The 19,937-nt window shown below is 49.8% G+C and overlaps 2 protein-coding genes across 3 annotated transcripts; both read left to right on the top strand.

The window, feature by feature from the left end:
- Positions 1–3,236: 3,236 nt before the first annotated feature.
- Positions 3,237–7,368, top strand: CRIPTO (cripto, EGF-CFC family member). Of its 2 annotated transcripts, XM_058678614.1 has the most exons (7): positions 3,237–3,368; positions 4,309–4,429; positions 5,032–5,084; positions 5,166–5,315; positions 5,662–5,779; positions 5,871–5,989; positions 6,883–7,368. In XM_058678614.1, exons 2-7 carry the CDS (start codon positions 4,410–4,412, stop codon positions 7,014–7,016), a joined length of 594 nt encoding a protein of 197 aa, XP_058534597.1. In that variant the 5' UTR covers positions 3,237–3,368; positions 4,309–4,409; the 3' UTR covers positions 7,017–7,368. The 2 variants fall into 2 exon arrangements, 1 of the variants encoding a protein (XP_058534597.1); XR_009247339.1 differs by lacking the exon at positions 3,237–3,368 and having other exon boundaries at positions 4,164–4,429; positions 5,662–5,754.
- Positions 7,369–17,776: 10,408 nt separating this feature from the next.
- On the top strand, positions 17,777–19,471 carry FAM240A (family with sequence similarity 240 member A). The gene is made up of 2 exons (XM_012925954.3): positions 17,777–17,919; positions 19,366–19,471. The coding sequence occupies exons 1-2, from the start codon at positions 17,777–17,779 to the stop codon at positions 19,454–19,456; spliced, it is 234 nt and encodes a 77-aa protein (XP_012781408.2). The 3' UTR covers positions 19,457–19,471.
- Positions 19,472–19,937: the final 466 nt, after the last annotated feature.

The raw sequence follows: 19,937 nt of genomic DNA, 5'->3' as shown, positions 1-19,937 counted from the left end.
CAAACCAAGCAACAGAAGCTGAAAGGCAGTTCCAGTTCACCTACCAGGTCAACACAATTTCAGCTTAGAAGAGACCTAACTATGTCAAAGCTTCATCACATTTACATATAAAAATTTTCCCCAACAATGTTAGGGTTATGATCACATTGGAAGGGCATCCTGCCCTTCAACAACAAAATTTAAAAGCACCAAATATAAGTATTTGGGCCTGACATGATGACTCAACTGGCTAATCCTCCCCTTGCAAGCACCAGCATCGCATGTGGTCAGCAGTTCGTGTCCCAGCTGCTCTACTTCCCATCCAGCTCCCTGCTTGTGGAGGACAGCCCAAAGCCTTAGGATCCTGCACCCATGTGGGAAACCTGGAGGAGGTGCCTGGCTTCAGATCAGCTCAGCCACCATTGTGGCCATTTGGGAAGTGAACCAGTAGGTGGAAGATTTTCATCTCTCCTTCTCTCTGTAGGTCAGCCTTTCCAATTAAAAAAACAAAACAAAACAAACAACAAAAAAAAACACTGTTGGGCTCAGTGCAACGGCTTACCTTGCATGTGCTGGAATCCCGTATGAGCACCAGCACCAGTTCATGCTCCAGCTACTCCACTTCTTTATCCAGCTCCCTGCTTGTGGCCTGGGAAAGCAGTGGAGGACAGTCCACAGCCTTGGGACTCTGCACTCGCGTGGGAGCCCCAGAAACAGCTCCTGCCTTCACACGAGTTCAGCTCCCGCCATTGCGGCACTTGGGGAGTGAATCAGTGGACAGAAGATCTTTGTTTCTCCTTCTCTCTGTAAATCTACCTTTGCAATAAAAAAAGAAATAAACCTTTTTTAAAAAGTGCTTCTATTCATTTCCCTTCAGTGTGTAACAAATCCTCTTAAACTGAATGACTTAATACAATACCCACTTGTTGCTCCACAGCTTCTCCAGGTCATGAGTCCAGCCTGGCTCAGAGACTGGATGGGAAAACAGAGACTTACAGCACATCTCACTGGAGACCTGGGGTCCACTTCTGACAGCAGCTTGGGAGTCTGGGACCCCTGCCTCCTGCCCTCCATTTGCTTTTCATCCATTTCAAAACCCTTCAAGAGCTATGAAAAAAAAAAAAGCCTGGAGGTCAGGAGGTCATCGAATCCCAAATCCACTTATACTACACTTTCAAATGAGATTCTCCTAAAGCAGGACCAGCTGGTCTTGGCAAACGGGTCACTCCTAGCGGACGGGCTGCCTGGCTGCCTGACTCTGACCTTGTCAGTGGGGAATCAGAGGTGAACAACAGTACCTCCCCTGGCGTAGGTTTTGGTCACACTAAAATGACACAGGCCTCTGATGACTAGGCTGGTCTTATCTCAAGAGAGGGGAAGAAGGAACTAGAGCCCAATCTTAAGAATCTGTCTCCACCAGCACCCCCATACCTACACTGCTCAGGCTGGCTAGCTGGTCAGTGAATATCTGTTGACTTGCATTGGAAATAGAACTACTTTGGGTTGTTTCCAAGTTCAGGAGTGCAGAAACCAGTTGTCTTCCTGGAGTGCTTCTTAAAGACCTGGCCCTCCCCTACCTCACCCCCAGGAATTAAATTCCAGCCATGAAATGGCAGGTGGGGTGAGAGGTAACCATTTGGGTATCAACACAAGAAGTGGTTACACTAGAGGGTTCTGGATCTCCCAGGCAGGTGGAATAAGACCTACTGGGAAGGGTTGGATAGAGAAAAAAAAAAAAAAAAAAAGCCAGGAAACTGAGAAGACAGTGTCTGGAAGGGCTCCCCCAACGAATTACACCTGTTCCGTCAAAGCCACTTCAAGTGCGCCCTAACAGCCATCAGCCAAGTCCCAGGAAGCAAAAGACAATCACCCAACACACAAAAAGCTGGGCAAATACAATAAGGCCGCCGTTTCTCACGTAATTCGTTGACGTAAATCGTTGGCATCCAGAGCTGCTAAACCCACGGGACAGCCACCTGGCACAGCCCTTCCCAGTGGGTAAGTAGCAGTTCTGAACTTAAGACACCTTAAGTGGGTGTGCTCCTGCCCAGTCACCCAGATAGAACTATGAGCCAGGAAGCTCACAAAAGGGACAGGACTGCTCCCTGATAAAAATCATTGCTGGCACGCCCATCAAAGAAACAATATAAAATAACTCCCCAGCCCCAGACACCACAGGGTCACTCCAAGCCCTCCTCCATTCCCACCTGGAATCCGTGTTCCCCACTGAGACAGCAGGGCTTGGAATGCAGGCATCCATTCACCTAACCCCCACAAAGAGACCCCTGGCAAACAGACTACAGCTGCTTTTTCTAAAGTTCAATGGGAGGAGACAGAAGGCCATTAACTTGTTAATGAATGAGCGTCACAGTCCTGGAGTCCCCAGTCCAAAAGCAAACAACAAGTACCTGGGCCCGGCAGCGTGGCCTGGCGGCTAAAGTCCTCACCTTGAAAGTCCCAGGATCCCTTATGGGCGCCAGTTCTAATCCCGGTAGCTCCACTTCCCATCCAGCTCCCTGCTTGTGGCCTGGGAAGGCAGTTGAGGACGGCCCAATGCATTGGGACACTGCAACAGCGTGGGAGACCCGGAAGAGGTTCCTGGTTCCCGGCTTCGGATCAGCGCGCATAGGCCCGTTGCGGTTCACATGGGGAGTGAGTCATCGGACAGAAGATCTTCCTCTCTGTCTCTCCTCCTCTGTGTATATCTGGCTGTAATAAAATGAATAAATCTTTTAAAAAAAAAAAAAGTACCTGAGCTGAGGCACCTTTGGCTTGGCCTCCCCTTCCCTCCCTCCCTCCAAAATCTTACAGGCTCCATCTGTTGGTCACTCAATTGCTTCCTGTGCATTTTGGGTCCCTGCTGATTCAACCTGGCCAAGCTACCTTGCCTGACTTGCTTGGAGGGGCAGGGGGGGGAGGTGGGGGGAGGGATGTAGCAGGTCTCTGCAGGTCATAGAGTGAAGGCAGCAGCATTGCAGGGGGCTGGGGTCTGTTCCCAGGGCTGCCACAGAGCTGCACGCCTTCGAGGAGCAGACAGTGAGATCTCACAGCGAGATAACTTATGCAGTCCACACGGTGACTTGAGCGTCTACACTGCTCACCTCTTAGCACAGTGGGCCACAGGGGGTCCTGGTGCACTCTGTACCCGACCAATCTGCCCTGTGAATCCCCAGAGCTCAATGCCCATGTGAATGTCAGAGCAGAACTTGAAGCATTACACAGAGTACCGCCCTTCGTCCCACTGCAGCTCTAAGGGTATCCTGCTCCCCAGCCAAAAAAACAATTGGACTTCTGCCGAGCAAATGCCGGCAGGTCAGCTGCATTTCACATAGATAAACCCTGCAGCCTAAAGGACTTTGATTGGCGCCCATCCGTGCAGCCTAAACTCGGTGAGGAGCAGGGAGTGTGACAAGGCTGTGGAAAAGCCACATATGTGTGGAGACGACACGAAACACCAGGTCCTTTAAAGGAGATCTATGAGCAGCTCCTGACTTTGCACTTGAAGACTCGGCTCAAGGACGTGCCTCTCCATCTGGGGCACGTGGCTTGGTGGAATTTGGGCTTAGTTCCTGGCATCCTGAGGGTGGGGACATGGGGGGGGGAGCAGGCCACCCTGGTGGAAACAGAGATAAAAATCCAGGAAAGCCTGTTGGCAGGGTGCTAATGACCTCCTCCTGTTTTGTCGGGTGCCCCTGTTTCCACATTCACACCTCCCAGCCAGCCCGCCCCTCCTCTGCCCTCCCCTGGACACCTGGCGCCAGCTCTGGCTTCCTTCCAGCCTCTGTCTGCAGCTCAGGTCCGCCTGGAATCCGCACCAAATCAGAGACCCCTAAGGAGCCGCCTCCTGACCCTGACCCTAACCCTGGGTCTCCACTGCTTCCCCAGTCCTCACCGGCACACTTCTCCCAACTCCACGACTCCACTCGTGGCCCTGGCACTCCCTTCTGGGGAAAACAAAGATGCAAGTTCCAAGTGCTACAACAGTCAAAGATCAAACAGGCAAGAGGTTCTATCACGGTGTTCCCAATGTCCTTCACACACTGTCCTTTCAACGGCAGTGACTTTGACTTTCGGGCAGGAGAAACAAGACTCCACCCTCGTCGCTGTGGGTCTCGGCGCCTCCCACCTCCCCGCCCACCGGGGGCCACACCTGGGCCTTTTTGTTAAGCAAGGAAGGACCCCCAGGAAGTCCTCAGCACCAAGCCGAAACATCCTTTAGGACCGAGAGGCCCTGGTTTCCCGCACTTGTGGGCTCCTGTTTCTAAAACCTTCCGGAAAAAGGACCTTTCTCATCTGGGATGTTTTTCCTTCTCCCACTTTTCACTTCAGGACACTGACGGTTACCTTGGAGCCTGTTCGTAATGACTGCAAGTTGAAGTCACGCCACAGCTCTCTTTCCCAAACTGCTCAAAGCCGTGGACTGAAGGAAGATGGAGTGCCTCCCTGCCAGGTAAGAGCTGATTTTGAACTTCGGGGTACACAAGGTCGCTGGTTCAGGAGACCAGACTGTTTCTGTCTCTCTGTTGAACTTTGTCTTACTCAAACCTTCCGATAGCTTCCCCCAGTGGAATGTCACAGTTAACTCCCCACTTTGCCAATGGCGTTCCTCCTTTGCAACTTGTGCAAACAAAGGCTGCTTGCTATTCCAACCAAATTAATAATCTGCTTCTGCAAAGGTTAATAACAGCAAAATAATTTTTTTACTTATAGATCTTTTAAGGAATTGCTTTAAATGAAGTATTTTCTAAAATATTGAGATGCTAGGGAATGCCATACAATCATTTTTTAATTCCTTAACCGAACCTGCGTATAGGAGGAAAAATATGTTACATCCAATAGAAAATCAAAGATATACACCTACTCAGAACTGGGTATGTAGAAGGCAAAGTTTGAAAAGCAAGGATGCATTTTGTGGGGAGTTGGCTATTGGTGACTTGTCTTGGCATTTTCCATTGTGATATGAATTATTCAGCCGTCATAAAGAACGGCAGACCTCCTTAGGGGTCTGCGGCCCTGGGCTGGCTGAAGGGTTCCCCTCTGATTTCTTCCCAGACTCATCTTGATCGTGGCCATTTCCAACACACTTGAAGTGGGATGCGTTGCTGGTGAGAGACGCTTTTTTTTTTTTCAACATTCACGACTTTACGGAGCCTGAAAGGGTCTTATGAGCTGATTCTGTCGTTAAGGGTCTGACCGCCATGAACTTGCACCATCTAGTCCATCTCTGGGAGACCTGGCCCTCACCATGGGCAGCCATCAGTCCCAGGAGAAGGAGCCTGCCATCCGTTCCCGTCCTCCGTCTTCCCAGTTTGTGCCTTCTATGAGAATTCAGGACAGTAAGATCTACCTGCCTTATAGGCCTTCTCTATGCCGGTCCCTCTCCTGTCGTCTGAGAAAGTGGGGCACCTGAGTCTGGAGTGTGGTGGGAAACTGACGAGATGTTTGGCTATGAAAGTGAGACAACCTCGTGCAGCTCATGCTGGGGACGGGGCCACTGCCACCACCAGCTTGTGCACGGGTAGAAAAAGGAACTCCTCGCCAGGGTTGTATCTGCAGGGTATACAGTTTGAAATGTGCACAGATGCTTTGGGGAGACGGGAGATTGAGGGCGCAGCCTTGGCCTTTGTTTACAGGAACTGCCCTGGGACTTTCAGATCCCCGCCACCTCCTCTTCCCTTGCAGGTAGGGAGCTGAACAGAAGCTGCTGTCACAACGGCGGCACCTGCATGCTGGGGCTCTTTTGTTTCTGCCCGCCCTCCTTCTCTGGCCGCAACTGTGAGCACGACCTACGGATCCGGCGGTAAAGCCTTCAGAGGGAAGGAGGAAAGGAAGGCCTGGCCCAGGGCTGGAGGGATGGGTGTGGGAGGGGCTCAAAATGTGCTTGTCCTCAGGAGCTGTGGGTCTGTGCCCCACGATACCTGGCTGCCCAAGAGGTGTTCCATTTGCAAATGCTGGCAAGGCGAGATGCATTGTGTGTCCCAGGCCTTTCTGCCGGGCTGCGAGAAGCAGGGTAAGCAGACGCCCCCCACTCCCCAGACCCTTCCAGCGGCCCTGGCTGCCTATGGGCAGCCTCCTGACCTGGGAGAAGCAACAGAAAGCAGGGCAGGCTCTGGAGGAAGTGAGTACTCTCCGGACTGCAGCCCAGGGCTCCCCCAAATTCCACATGCTCTCTACTTATGACCTGCACAGATGTTAGGGATTGAAAATGCTCCAGACCAGGAAACAAATGAAACTCCGCTCTGAGTACAAGATGGGGATCCTCCCACCCTATACCAACCGAGACAGAAATTTGGTCTTTGCAAAGCACAACCTGTAGGCCAGCCCAGGATAGGTATCTGATACCTAGGGGTGAAGATCCTAGAATTCAGGGTGCCAGGAGTGCTGTCCCTCATCAGAGCCTAGTCACCACAAGTGAAGGTGCCACCTGCTGGGCTATCTTCCCAGATAAGAGCATACAGGGATAAAAATTCCTAATATTTCATTTATCTGAAAAGCAGTGTGATAGACAGATATCCCACCTGCTGGTTCACTCCCCCAAAAGGTTAGAACAGCTGAGGCTGGGCAAAGCCAGGAACTCCATCCAGAACTGTATGTGGGTGCAAGAGCCCGAGCACTTGGGCCACCTACTATTACTGCTTTCCCAGGCACATTAGCAAGAAGCTGGATCTGAGGTGGAACAGCCAGGACTCTAACCATGGCTATTATGGGATGCCAGCTTGGCAAGGAGCAGCTTAGCTTGCTGTGTCACAATGCCAGCCGTGGCAACTTTCCATGGAAGGTTTTTATGGAATCGGTGTCCTCCAATGTGGGGTCCTGACCCTTCTTGGCTCAGATATGCCACAGTGTGGGCAGTAGGATGAAGGGAGGTTGGGGTCTCTAACCACCACTGTCTGTCCCCTGCAGGAGGCCACGTGACAAATGAGCACCTCCTGGCTTCCAGGACTCCAGGATCTTCAGCACATGCTGGTTCCACTTTAATGCTCGCTGGCACCTGCCTTGCTGTACAGTTTCTACTGACCTACATTGACCTTTTTTAGAAATACAACTTTAGATGTCATACGGAGTGTGATACCCTTTAAAAGCTGGCTCTGTGTGGTTTATGGGAAACCAAAAGGGTTTTGAGGGGAGCTGATCAAAGTTAAGACAATAAAAATCTGCAGAAAGACTAGTTAGTCCAGCACCTACTGTGAAATGAAACTGTGTTTATCTGTTATCCATGCACTGATTTCCCCATAGCATGATGCTATTATTATTTATCGAAATTAATCTATTATAATCATTCATAGGAGTCAGATTATTGCTGTCATTGTGATATTAACATCAGAGATCTTATTAAGCTTTACAACAATGCCTCTGGTGCTGAGGGGGGCTTTTCAGATACCCCTAGGAAAGAACTTTCCTTCCCACACAGAAGTGAAGAGAATGGACTTCAGAGCCCACTATTGACCTTGGACGAACCATCTGTGCCCGAGGGGTGAAGGGAGAAGCAGAGTGGGTTAATTCACTGAAGACACAGAGCCCTCCGAGGATTTCAGAAACCATGGACTCTGTTTTCAGGATGCACAGGTGCATGTGTCATTGGGGGCTTCCCAAGGAGTTCTGGAAATCAGAACTCCCTACAGGAGTCTATGCTGGAGCACAGCTCACTTTGACCCCAGCATCCTGTATTGGATTCTGGGTCGTCCCCGCTGCTTCTCTCTGATCCAGCTCCCCGCTAATGCACTGGGACAGCAGCAGAGGACGGTCCACAGTGCTTCGCTTCCTGCTCCCTCTGTGGGGAGCTCCAGGCTCTTGGCTTCCACCTGGCTCAGTTCTGGCTGTTGCAACCATCTGAGGGGTAAACCAGTGGATGGAAGATCAATCTCTGTCATTTTGCTTTTTAAATTAATAAAGTTTGTTAAACTAAAAATAATTCTCTGAAATCATCACACATACCAAGTGGAAATGACTTCAGAGCCCCTCGCTTCACAGATGATTAGAAGGAGAACCTGGAATGCTAAGTGACTTTCAGAGAAGTGGACCCCTATCCTAAATGCGCTTCTGGGCTGTCCAAGTCCCCTTGGCTGGGCTATCAAAAGCCTTTAGTGGACAGGTAAAAGATAGGGCCCAGGGCAGGGACCAGCTATGCTGGCCTTGGGAGACCCCTGAAGAGAAGGGATTCTGGGTCCAACTGCCAGTTGCTGCCACGTGCCAGGCCCAGGGTACAGGCCACCCTGGGCCTGCACACGCAATTTGCTTGCCCGTCCCTAGGTGGCAGCATGGGGAAGGTCTTCTAGCCAGTGTCCCCTTAACACCAGCCTCGAGCACCACAGACACTTGCTCTGCAGGTCCCTATCCTTCCCCAACTGTAGCCCATGGAACCTGAGGACATGCCTGGGCAGATGTGGCTGGACTCAGTACCTCATCCCGAGGGTCTGGAAAGACCCCAGAAAGTCCCTTGCCCAAAATAACTTACCTGAACGTGCTGCCAGGGAATCTTGTTCTCATGTGTCCCCAGAGAAGGATATATGGAAGACCATGGCGTACATGCTGGCACCACAGGGGTTGGCCTCAGCCTCAAGGGCACATCTAAAGACAGGAGTTTGGGGTGGATTTATGCAGGGGTTGGGAAAGGTGATGCTAAGACACACACTCGCACCCTGTCAGTTTTGTGACTTACAGGCTGCAACATCTGGTCTGGGATGAGGTCCTTGAAGATGAACTCCCAGGGGCACAGCCGTCCAGCTCCTGCAGGATGCAGGCACCACAAAGAGGTCCAGGAAAGCCTGGGAGGTAACCACAGCCTTGGACAGAGCCTCCGGACTCCACCCAGGGCCACACTTCTCACAGGAGTAGTGTGAGCCAAGTGTGTGGGGCAGGCAGCAGAGTGCACGGGCATCCTGAGATCTCGGTGAAGGCCAGGGCTGTCCAGCAGCTCCCTCCCAGCTCTCAGCCTTGCCTCCGGTCAGCCTTTCCTGCGCTTGGGGCAGTTTCTGTGCTCAGCTTGGTCCTTTGTGCTTGCTGCACTTTTTATCTTCCCTTCTCTAGCATGACTTGTCAAGGCGCTCTGCAAAGTGTGTTGGTCCCTGCAGGATGGAAACTGTGGCTCAGCATTTTTGACTTGGCTGTTTTCTGTCTCCAGAAGCCAGGATTCAGGCCTGGGGAGGGACCTGCTGTGAAAACACACAGGTAGAGAAAGATGCTCTGCTGCTCCACCATCCCTGTGCTCCTGCTGCAGGCGCCCACAGTCAAAGTCACCCAGAGAGGGTGGAGTAAGGGGCACAGCCCCCAGGAGTGACAGAAACAACTTCTTGAGTGGTTTACCTCTGAGAGATCAAAGTTCGCATTCACAAAGAAAACCTGTTCATCAATTTTCAGAGCAGCCTTGTTAGTCAAAACCAAAAGTTACAAACAACAAAACAGAAAGGGCCAGTGCTGTGTCTCAGCAGGCTCATAATCCTCCACCTGAAGGTACCAGCATCCCCTGTGGGCACCAGTTTTAGCCCAGGCAGCTCCACTTCCCATCCAGCTCCCTGCTTGTGGCCTGGGAAAGCGGTGGAAGATGGACCAAAGCCTTGGGTCTCTGCATTCACATGGGAGACCCAGAAAAAGCTCCTGGCTCCTGGTTTTGGATCAGTTCAGCTCTGGTTGTTGTGACCATTTGGCGAGTGAACCAGAAGATGGAAGGGATGTGTATGTGTGTTTCTCTCTATAAATTTGTCTTTCAAATAAAAATATTTCTTAAAAGATTTATTTATTTTTATTGCAAAGGCAGATATACAGAGAGGAGAAGAGACGGACAGGAAGATCTCCCATCCGATGGTTCACTCCCCAAGTGACCGCAATGGCTGAAGCTGCGCCAATTCGAAGCCAGGATCCCAGAGCCTCTTCCGGGTCTCCCACACAGGTGCAGGGACCCAAGGCTGTGGGCCATCCTCCACTACTTTCCCAGGCCACAACCAGGGTGCTAGATGGGAAGTGAGGCTGCCGGGATTAGAACTGGCGCCCATATGGGATCCCGGTGCATTCAAGGCGAGGACTAGCCACTAGCTTATCACGCCATGCCCAAAAATAAATATTTTTTAAAAATACATAAGAACTGGGCTCGGCAGCGTGGCCTAGTGGCTAAGGTCCTCGCCTTGATCCCATGTGGCCGCTGGTTCTTATTCCGGCAGCTCCACTTCCTCTCTATCTCTCCTCCTCTCAGTATATCTGATTTTGTAATAAAAATAAAAAAATAAAATCTTAATAAAAAAATACATAAGAACACATTAACACTAGAATATTGTACAGCAATAAAAAGGAAAACCCACTGATAATAAAACAGTTCTGACAGAACTCAAGGAAATTAGGTTGAGGGCAAGAAGCCAGCCTCAAATGATCACACACTGTCAGGGTTCATTTATAGAATGTTCCTGGAGCTGGAGAATGCGTCAGTGGTTACCACAGGCGGTGGGGAGCGGAGACTCTGACTACAGAGGAGCGTCTATTCTCCCTGATTACTTGTGTGCCATCCCCCTCCCTCCCATTAGGTGCAAACATTTGGCCCAGTAGCTAAGACAAGGCTTGGGACCCCCCACATTCCAAGTGCCTTGGTTCAAGTCCCGGCTCCCCTTGCCATCCCTGATTCCTGCTTTGCACACTCTGGAGAGCAGCAGGTGGTGGCTCAAGTCTTTGGGTCCCTACCACCTGCATGGCAGACCTTGACTGGGTCCCTGGGCTCCAGTTTGGGCCCGGCTTTTGTAGCCATTTGGGGAGTGAACCGGTAGCTAGATCTCTCTCTCTCCTTCTAATTCTGCCTTTCAAATAAATAAATACATCTTTGGGAAAAAAACAAAAAATATTAATACTCACCTTCCTTCCCTTTGGGGGGAAATGCATTAATCAATAGACATTGAAAAAAAAAAGTTTCTACACAAAAGTGTTGTTAATTTAAAGAGAGGAGAGACAGACAGACCTTCCATCTATCAGCTTACTCCCCAAATGGCCAGAAGGGCCAGAGCTGAGCTGACCAGGAGCTTCTTCTGAGTCTCCCACATGGGTGCAGGGGCCCAAGGGCTTAGGCCATTAGCAGGGAGCTGGATTGGAAGTGGAACAGGTGGGACTTGAACTGGTACCCAAATGGTAGATTCTTAGCCATGGGAGACCATGACTCCAGCCCCAATTAAAAAAAAAAAAACTCTTAAAAATTAATTAAATCAGTAGCAGAGTAAGCATTTGGAAACTCATGTTGTTGATTCAAATTTGCTCAAACTGGGAAAATCATAAATGTTTCTTCCATGACATCAACAAGTAATGGTGACAGTGACGTTTTGTGCTAGTGGATTAGCGAGGCTTTTTTCCAGAGCTCTCGTGAGCCTGTGGGAAGTAGCAAAACTTCAGCTTCATGTTAGAAACTTTTTCTTCAAGGACTTGCTAACAGCTTCCTCAATAAAGTTTGAGGAATTGAGTGTAGCCAAGGAGGCTTTCTGGGGCCAGTGTTCTGGTGTCCTGGGTTAAGCCGCAATCTGGGACGCCAGCAGCTGCTCTCAGGGCGCTGGCTTGGGTCCTACTCGGGAGTGAACTAATTTTTTTTTTCTAAAAATGTTTCATTTTAACATTTTTCTTATTTCATTTATTTTGAAAAGATTTTATGTATTTACTTGAAAGGTAGAATTAAATAAAAAAAGGAAAGAGCAAGAGAAATCTTCCATCTGCTGGTTCACTTCTGAAATGGCTGCAATGGCTAGGGGTGGGCTAGGCCAAAGTGAGGAACTTCTGGGTCTCCCATGTGGGTGTTGGGGACCAAACATTTGGACTATTCTTCAATACCCCCAGGCACATCTGCAGGGAGCTGAATAGGAGTGGAGCAGCTGGGACTCAAACCGGTGCCCATATGGGATGCTGGCACTACTGGCTGCAGCTTACCTCACTATCACGGTGCCAGCCCCTGTGAACTGATGAGATTTAAAATAAATACTATTTCAGAGAGTTTTCCCAGTGTTTACTGCTTCCATCCCCCTAAAAAAAAATTTTAAGATAACATTTCTCCAGATAATCTTTTACCTGTTAAATATTCATTTTCTCTGATTTTATGAGGAAATGAGTATTTAAAAACTTACACCAAAAACATTCTACTGTTTTTATTCTATCTTCTCTGTTTGTATATAACATTTATCATCAGGAAAAAAAAAAACATTGGAGGCAAAATGAGGATTTTTCATGATTAAATACAGGAAGAAACTTCAATGAGCTGTTTTTTGGTGCAAATTTTTGAAATACATGAACAAAAAGGGTCTTGAAAAATTTCATTTAAGATAGAGTAGAATGAAAAAAATCAGCATAGATTTCATTTTTTGGATCAAATTCTGCTTTCCCACAAAGCTTTTGAAGTTCCCTGGTGTGCAGAGGTGCCACCTGTGATATCGAAGCGTGTCATTGATATGCCTAGTGTCAGAGCAGTTTGATCACAACCTGATCCCCGTATGTGTGGTTAGACATGAGACCATTCCAGATGTGGGCGTAAAAGCACAACATGCCCTTTGAAAGGGCACCTTCAACTGAGAAACCCGCTGGTCTGGTGGCTTTCACAGGAACACAGTTGCCTGCGGCCAGTGCCCACTCCTCCAGGCGGGGGGACTAAGCGATGGGAACATGTCATCACCAGCTCTATCCTTGGATTATCGGCTGCAAAGAGCAACACGCATCACTAAGTCATCCTGTAAGGTGACCCCAAAGTGTGACTTGTCACACCATCCAGGGCTCCTTCACACCCCGAGGGGCGGAGGGCCCTGATGCACAGGGATTCACAGGTGCCTATGAGCAGGAGCATGTTTAAAGAGCAGTCTTGCAGATGGCCAAGTCACGGCCTGCCATGCCTGCCAGAGCAAAATCCCCGCTGCCTTTGGGGTGGGCAGTGGGAGTCGGTCCATCAGGGAAAAGGCCACCTTTGCCCTGGAAGGAAGGCTCTGGGATTCAGATACCAACCTGGTGCACACGACCTTGCCAGCTGAAGCTTTCCTTTAACTCCTCCGACCTGCCTATAAAAAGGGCTCCCACCCAGGGGTATTGGGGCCAGATCATGGCCTTCGTGAGCCCCAGAGCTGAAGAGCCGAGAGCCACAACACTCGGATCCCTTGCACCAGATCAGGACAGCAGCAGCTTCACCTCAAAGGTAAGAATGCTGTGCAGGGGCAGGGGAAAGGTGGGGGATGGAGGTACACCTTACATTCCCAGGGGAAAGAAAGGGCTGATTCCTGTGCACACCTACCTTGCTCAGCTGCTGGGATTCCTCTTTCTCTCAGAACTTTCTTCCTTCAGTCTTATGTGGGCTTCCTTGCCTAGTTCATACAGTTAAGGGACACAGCCAGAACAAGCTGAACTTTGTGAGAAGACAGAAATCACAGCCAGCATGCCAGCAACGAGGACTCGCACAGAGGCAAAGCAGAACCTGTCAACGGGGCACTGCCTGGCCCCCAGGGGAACAAGGGCTGTCCGCGTGTCCACCTGCCTGCTGCAAGAACTCGTGACTGCTCAGAGCACCCTAGGCTATAATCCATGCAGGCATCATTGGGGGATCGGGTTAGGGCTATCCGGTCCTGACGAAATCTGCACTCGCACCAGCTCCTAGGTGATGTCACTGGGCCAGCTCCTGGGTCAGTGGGTAGCAGGTTCAGCAGTGTTTTGGCCAAAGTAAGTAACCTCGGAGTGTATAAGGCCTACATCAGATCCCTGAAAGTGAATACAAGGACCTGGCATTGTGGTCCAGCAGCTAAAATCCTCTCCTTGAACGCACTGGGAGTAAATCTTTGACAAAACAAAGAAAAAGTAAATATACATTTTACTAGAAACACTCTTGTGCTGGGTAAATTTCTGTTTTTTTTGCACAATTTTTTAAATGATTTTTAAATTTATTTTTATTGGAAAGTCAGATATACAGAGAGGAGAGACAGAGAGGAAGTTCTTCTGTCCTCTGACTCACTGGAGCTGAGCCAATCCAAAGCCAGGAGCCAGGAGCCTCTTCCAGCTCTCCCACGTGGGTGCAGGGTCCCAAAGCTTTGGGCCGTCCTCCACTGCCTTCCCAGGCCACAAGCAAGGAGCTGGATGGGAAGCGGGGCTGCCAGCATACGAACCAATACCCTTATGGGATTCCAGAGCATGCAAGGTAGGACTTCTGCTGCTAGACTACTGCACCAGGCCCCAAAAGCAATTTTTCATGAACACAAATCAGTAAACTTTTTTTTTTTTTTTTTTTTTCAAAAGGCAGGGTTACAAAGAGAAAGAGATCTTCCACCCAGTAGTTGACACTCCAGATGCCTGCAATGGCCAGGGGTAGGCCAGGCAAAAACTAGGAGCCAGGAGCTTTCTCCGTGTCTCTCCCTTAGTGATCACACAGGCCCAAACACTAGGACCATTTTCTGCTCCTTTTCCCAGGCCCTTAGCAAAGAACTGGATCAGAGTGGAGTTGCCAGGTCATGAACTGCCACCTATACAGGATGTGAGCGTCCCTGCTGGCAGCTCAACCCGGTTTGCCGCAGCGCGGGTTCCATCTGCATGAATTCTAAAATACACATGCAGCTTTGTTACATAACCACTCCCTCCCCACAATACAGGAAACTCCAGTCTCCCTAAATTCCCTTATGTTACATCCTTGGTAAGTTCCCGTACACAGTCTTGTTTGCTTTGCTCCTGATGGGTTTGGAGGACTTTTAGAGATCCCAGACACAACCTGTCGATTTTGCAATTTGCAGACTTTTTTTCTCAGTCTGTGCCTCGTCTTCTCTTTCCCTTAACAGAGGATGGTTTTAATTTGGACAAACTCCAATTTATTCCGTTTTCTCTTGAATGTACTGATTTGCTTGCACTGAGAGCTCTCTGCCTAACCCCTTGCCAGGAAAAGTTCCTCTACATTCTGAGTTTTACACTATATTCACACCTGAGTTGGTTTTTGTTTAAATGCCCATGTATTGGCTGACTGACTCCATCGCCGGACTCGGCCTCTGAGTGCCTTGCTGCCCCACTGTGGGCCTGGACGATGTGCCCTTTCCTTTCCCAACAGCTTCCCTGCCCCCATCCCAATCACGCACCCCAGCCAAGTGATTCTTTCAACTTCCTTATTTTATCTGCACTTTCAACAGCAGTTTCATTACTGTAGTCTCTTCTTTCCATCTGAATTTTGGAACCAGCTGTTTGCTCAGTCTGGGTGATTTCTATGAATCAAACGTTTCCTTGCTACCATGGTTTCCTCCAGTGAATTCTTTTAATTTAGTGCGTTTCCTGGTTCTAGCGTTTCCATGTTGTTCTTTACATCTGTTATTATTTGCTGAGAGTTCCACTCCATTCACTTTCAGGGTGTTCACCTTTATTTCGCAGAGTATTTTTATAATGGCTATTTTAAGACTGGTATGGAATTACCTCTGCGTGCTTTCCATGTTGGCATCTGTCGGTTATTTCTCCTCGCTCCACTTGAGATTTTCCTGGTTCTCCATGTATGTGTGTTTGAGATCCCGTTACTACGTTGCTCAAGGTCGGGTGAACAACTTTTTGGGAATATCGGTGTCTGTGTTTTAGAAGACTTCCTGCAATGAGGCGTAGGCTCCCCACAGCCTTCTGTGAGCTGTGGCTGCAGCCTCTGTTTCCTTTCCGAAGCCTTGGCAGGGCCATCCAGGCGCAGGTGTGTGTCTGCCGAGGGCCAGGCTACAGCCTGGTCATGTGTTCAGATCCTAGCTGGGCTCTTTATAAGTCTTTGCTGTGTGGGGTTGGAGCCACATGGGTGCAACTCAGACACAAGTCAGTAAGGGGCTCAGGTGCAGCTTCCTTTAAGTCTGCCTAGCACTTCCCACTTCTTTGGGTTCCCCTCTTGCAGGCTTTTGAACAGAAACCCAGTACTTGGGTCACCCAGCTCAGCTGTGTGCTTCCTGTGGTGCACCAACTGCTGGGCCAAGTGCCAAGAGAACTGAGAGGGACAGCAGACAAGCCAGGACCAGTCCCCACCTCCTCTTACAAGACAGCAAGGTTTTCTGCCCCAAGGGTTTTAGGCCTCCTGCAGGTGGGACTACAGTTTAGTTCCTTTGCTGTAGCCACACGTTCTTTACTTTGGTATTTCCTGGAAAAACAAGAATTCCCTGCCCTGCTCTGCCCCACCCCTGAGCCGGGAGGAGTCTATTTCCTCCCTGCAGCCATCAGGATGCGGATGTCTATTCAATCCCAGTTTGGGATTTCAGGCTGCCCCTAGAGTCTACACTGAGTAGACACCGACAATGAGTGCCACACAAGGGCAGTTAAAACTCCCAGCTTCCCCAGTGCCCCTTCCACTGGGGGATACTCAGTGTCCACATGACTGCGCCATGTCTCAGAGGTTCCATTTTTTAAGGAGACAAGGATGAGTGCACCACCCCTCGCCTTCCTTGGAGCCCTTGGGCCCCTTCTCAGCTTGTGACAGCCAGGGTCACAAAGTTTCTAGGTAATTAGCAATACCTTTGGAGAGGTGGAATTGGATGATGAAACACTTGCTGCAGTGAAATTCGAAATGTACAATTGGCATGCTGGCAGGATGCAGAGGCACCTGCTACATCATGAGCCACTTGAGCCAACAAGTCAAGAATGATCAACAGAGCCCAAAACTGATTTTCTATTGTTATGAAAAGATCTTAGCAGGCCCAGTGTGGTAGCCTGGAGGTTGAAGTCCTTACCTCACATGCTCCAGGATCCCACATGGGTGCCAGTTTTAATCCCAGCAGCCCCATTTCTCATCCAGTTCCCTGCTTGTGGCCTGGGAAAGCAATTGAGAATGGCCCAAAGCCCATGGCACCCTCATGGGAGGCCCAGAAGAAGCTTCTGGCTTTGAACAGGCTCAGCTGCGGCTGCTGCGGCCACTTGGGGAGTGAATCAGCGGATGGACGTTCTTCCTCTCTGTTTCTCTTCCTCTTTGTATATCTGACTCTCCAATAAAAATAAATCTTAAAAAAAAAAAAAAGCAAGAAAAGCTCTCAGCTATCTCCATTTGGGTTTCACGTGGACTAAGAGCTCCCTCGTTTAAGTTTGGTAAGTTCTAGACATTTCTGTAACAAATCACTCGAGAAGCAGCCCGAGGTTTTCCAAAGTCTGAAGCCTGCCCTCACCAGTTTCTGCCACGGAAGCACAGGCGAAGTTCTGGAAGTCATGGATCAAGTGAGGGAGGAAGGTGACCCTGCTCCAACCTTTGGGCATCTTATGACAGCCCAGTGGCCAGATGGGCACAGAATGCCAGCACACATTACCTGCTGACATGCTGAAAATATTCATTACTATTATTATTTAATACTGAATTATTTGAAAGGCAGAATGACAGAGAAAGAGAGAAATCGCCTATTTTCTGGTTTGCTCTCCAAATGGTGACAATGGCAAGAGCTGAACTTATCTGAAGCCAGAAGCTTCTCTCAGGTCTCCCTCCTCGGTACTAGGGCTCGAGCACTTGGGCCATCCTCTGCTGTTATCCGAGGCCCATTAGTAGGTAGCTGATTTTAAAAGTGGGGCAGCCAGGACCTGAACCAGCACACTGATACAGGTGCCAGTATCGCAGGCATCAGCTTAGCCTGTTGCACTTCAACATGTATCCCCAAGAAATCTTTGTTCTGAGAAGAGGCACCTGTGCCTGGCACACATGTAGGGAGCCCCTACATCCAGACCAGGACCAAGCAACAAGGGGGATGGGATTCTTGCTGTTGCAGTCAGAGAAGTTGTAACCAGTCTGTGTGCCCCTCCTGCAGAGGGGCTGTACTTCGGGCACGACCCACTACCTGCAGCATATGCACCCGATAGCCTTTTATTGGGGTTCAGCTGTTCTTTCCGATTTCAGAGCATGAAGAAGCAGTATGCCCGCCGGGAGATCTTCTGTGGGAACACGTGCCACGAGCTCAAACGCTTTTGGGAACAGGAAATTGGCAAGCAGACTTACTACCGGGAATCCGAGGAGTACCGCCTAGGCAGAAGTGCCCTGAGAAGGTACGTGGCTTGTTGGTCTACTTTGTAAGACTCAGGTCTTAAAAGCCAGCATTGTGACATAACATTGTGCCCACCTAAGATGTCAACAACCCCCTTCAGCAAACCTGGCTGCTCTACTTTCCATTCAGCTCCCTGCCTGTGGCCTGGGAAGGCAGTGGAGGATGATCCAAAACTTTGGGACCCTTCACCCACATGGGAGACCCAGAGGAGGCTCCTGGCTCCTGGCTTCAATCAGCCCAGTTCCAGCCATTACGGCCATTTGGGGAATGAACCAGCAGATGAAAGTTCTTTCTTTCCATCTCTTTCTCTGTAAATCTGCCTTTCCGACAAAAATAAATGAATCTTTAAAAAGAAAGAGTTGCCCGGCATGGTGGCCTAGTGGCTAAGAGTTCTCACCTTGCACGTGCGGGGATTCCATATGGGTGCCAGTGCTGATCCCAACAGCCCTGCTTCCCATCCAGCTTCCTGCTTGTGGCCTGGGAAAGTAGTGGAGGACGGCCCAAAGCCTTGGGACCCGGCATCCGTGTGGGAGACCTGGAGGAGGTTCCTGGCTCCTGGCTTCAGATTGGTGCAGCTCCAGCCATTGTGGTCACTCGGGGAGTGAATCAGAGGACGGAGGATCTTCTTCTCTGTCTCTCCTCTTTTCTGTATATATATGACTTTGCAATAAAAATAAATAAATATTTAAAAAAAGAAATAAACCAAGCAAACAGTGGAAGATGGACCAAATGCTTGGGCCCCTGCAACCAACTGAGACCCAAATGGAGTTCCTGGCTTTTGCTTTGGCCTGGCCCAGCCCTGACCATAGCAACCACTTGGGAAATGAACTTATACATGGAAGACCATTCTTTCTTGCTCTTTCTAGAACTATACCTTCAAATAAAGAAAGATATATTTTTTAAACAACAAACTTCACGTTTCAGTGCAGCTTTTAAGTCTCAGCAACACTGAGTAGTAGGTGCAAAGAGTTCCCATCTGCTCTCTGTGTCTCCCCTCTGCCTGCCCCCAACTCCCCCCCCCACACCAGGCCCTGGCCACCATCCTGCTCAGGGGTGCGTCATAAACAGCCGTGAGCCTTCAGGGACATTTCACAGTCTCTGTTTATTTTGTAAAAGCAAAAACTGACTTCCCCAGAAAAATATCTGAGGGTATTTAACTCTTTCTTACATATAGTACATTTTTTAAAGGTTATTTATTTGAAAGGCAGAGCAACAGACAGAGAGAACGAGAGATCTTCCACCTGCTGGTTCACTCCCAGACCAAAGCCAGTGCCAGCCAAGAACTTCAGCCTGGTCTCCCTGCCCATGGGTGGCAGAGGCCCAAGGACTCAGATCATTCTGCACTGCCTCCCAGGGGCTTGGCAGGGGAAAGGAGGAAGCGGGCCTCTCATAGTCAGCAGTCATGGGAGGCACGTGCCATGTGGCTGGGTTCTGCTTCCGCTTGTAGGCTCAGGGAAGAATGGAGGCAGAAGCTGGAAATGAAGCTGAGGCTGCGGAACCACCCGGACGAGGCTGAGAAGCAAATACACCTCGGCTAAGAGCTTCCAGCTTCCGAGTCCTCTGCCAGGAACAGCCCCGAGTCTCTCTGCTATACCCACCAACGTCACACCACCATCTCCCCATCGGCAAGGGCGTGTGTCTCCAAAGCCCACCCAGGGCACATTGGGACGCAGCCCCTACATCACCTCCCTGCCCACGGAAGGGCACACCACATGCCTGGAACCTTCTCTTCGGAATGGCCTGCAGCCATTAATCTCCAAGTGCACCCAGTGGGGGCGGGACACTCGGTCTTTGAGGTCATGCTTTTCGTGTCACCTAGTAGAGTTGCTCCGCCAACTCACCCAGGAAGCATCTTTCACTGTCTTTTGTTTTTCCTGTGAGGACAGGAGCGCGCCCATCTGTAGGACAAAATGTTGTAAATAACCACCAGCACAGCTCTGGAAACAAAACATGCAAATGTTCCTTCTCCTTCCAAGGAGCTCAGTGGCACTTCCACAAACATGGCCCTTTACAGACAGG

Source organism: Ochotona princeps, chromosome 21, assembly GCF_030435755.1.
Source record: "Ochotona princeps isolate mOchPri1 chromosome 21, mOchPri1.hap1, whole genome shotgun sequence".
In the NCBI taxonomy this organism is placed as follows: domain Eukaryota; kingdom Metazoa; phylum Chordata; class Mammalia; order Lagomorpha; family Ochotonidae; genus Ochotona; species Ochotona princeps.
The sequence above is the reverse complement of the archived record's forward strand: the minus strand, read 5'-3'. Positions and strand labels throughout refer to the sequence as shown.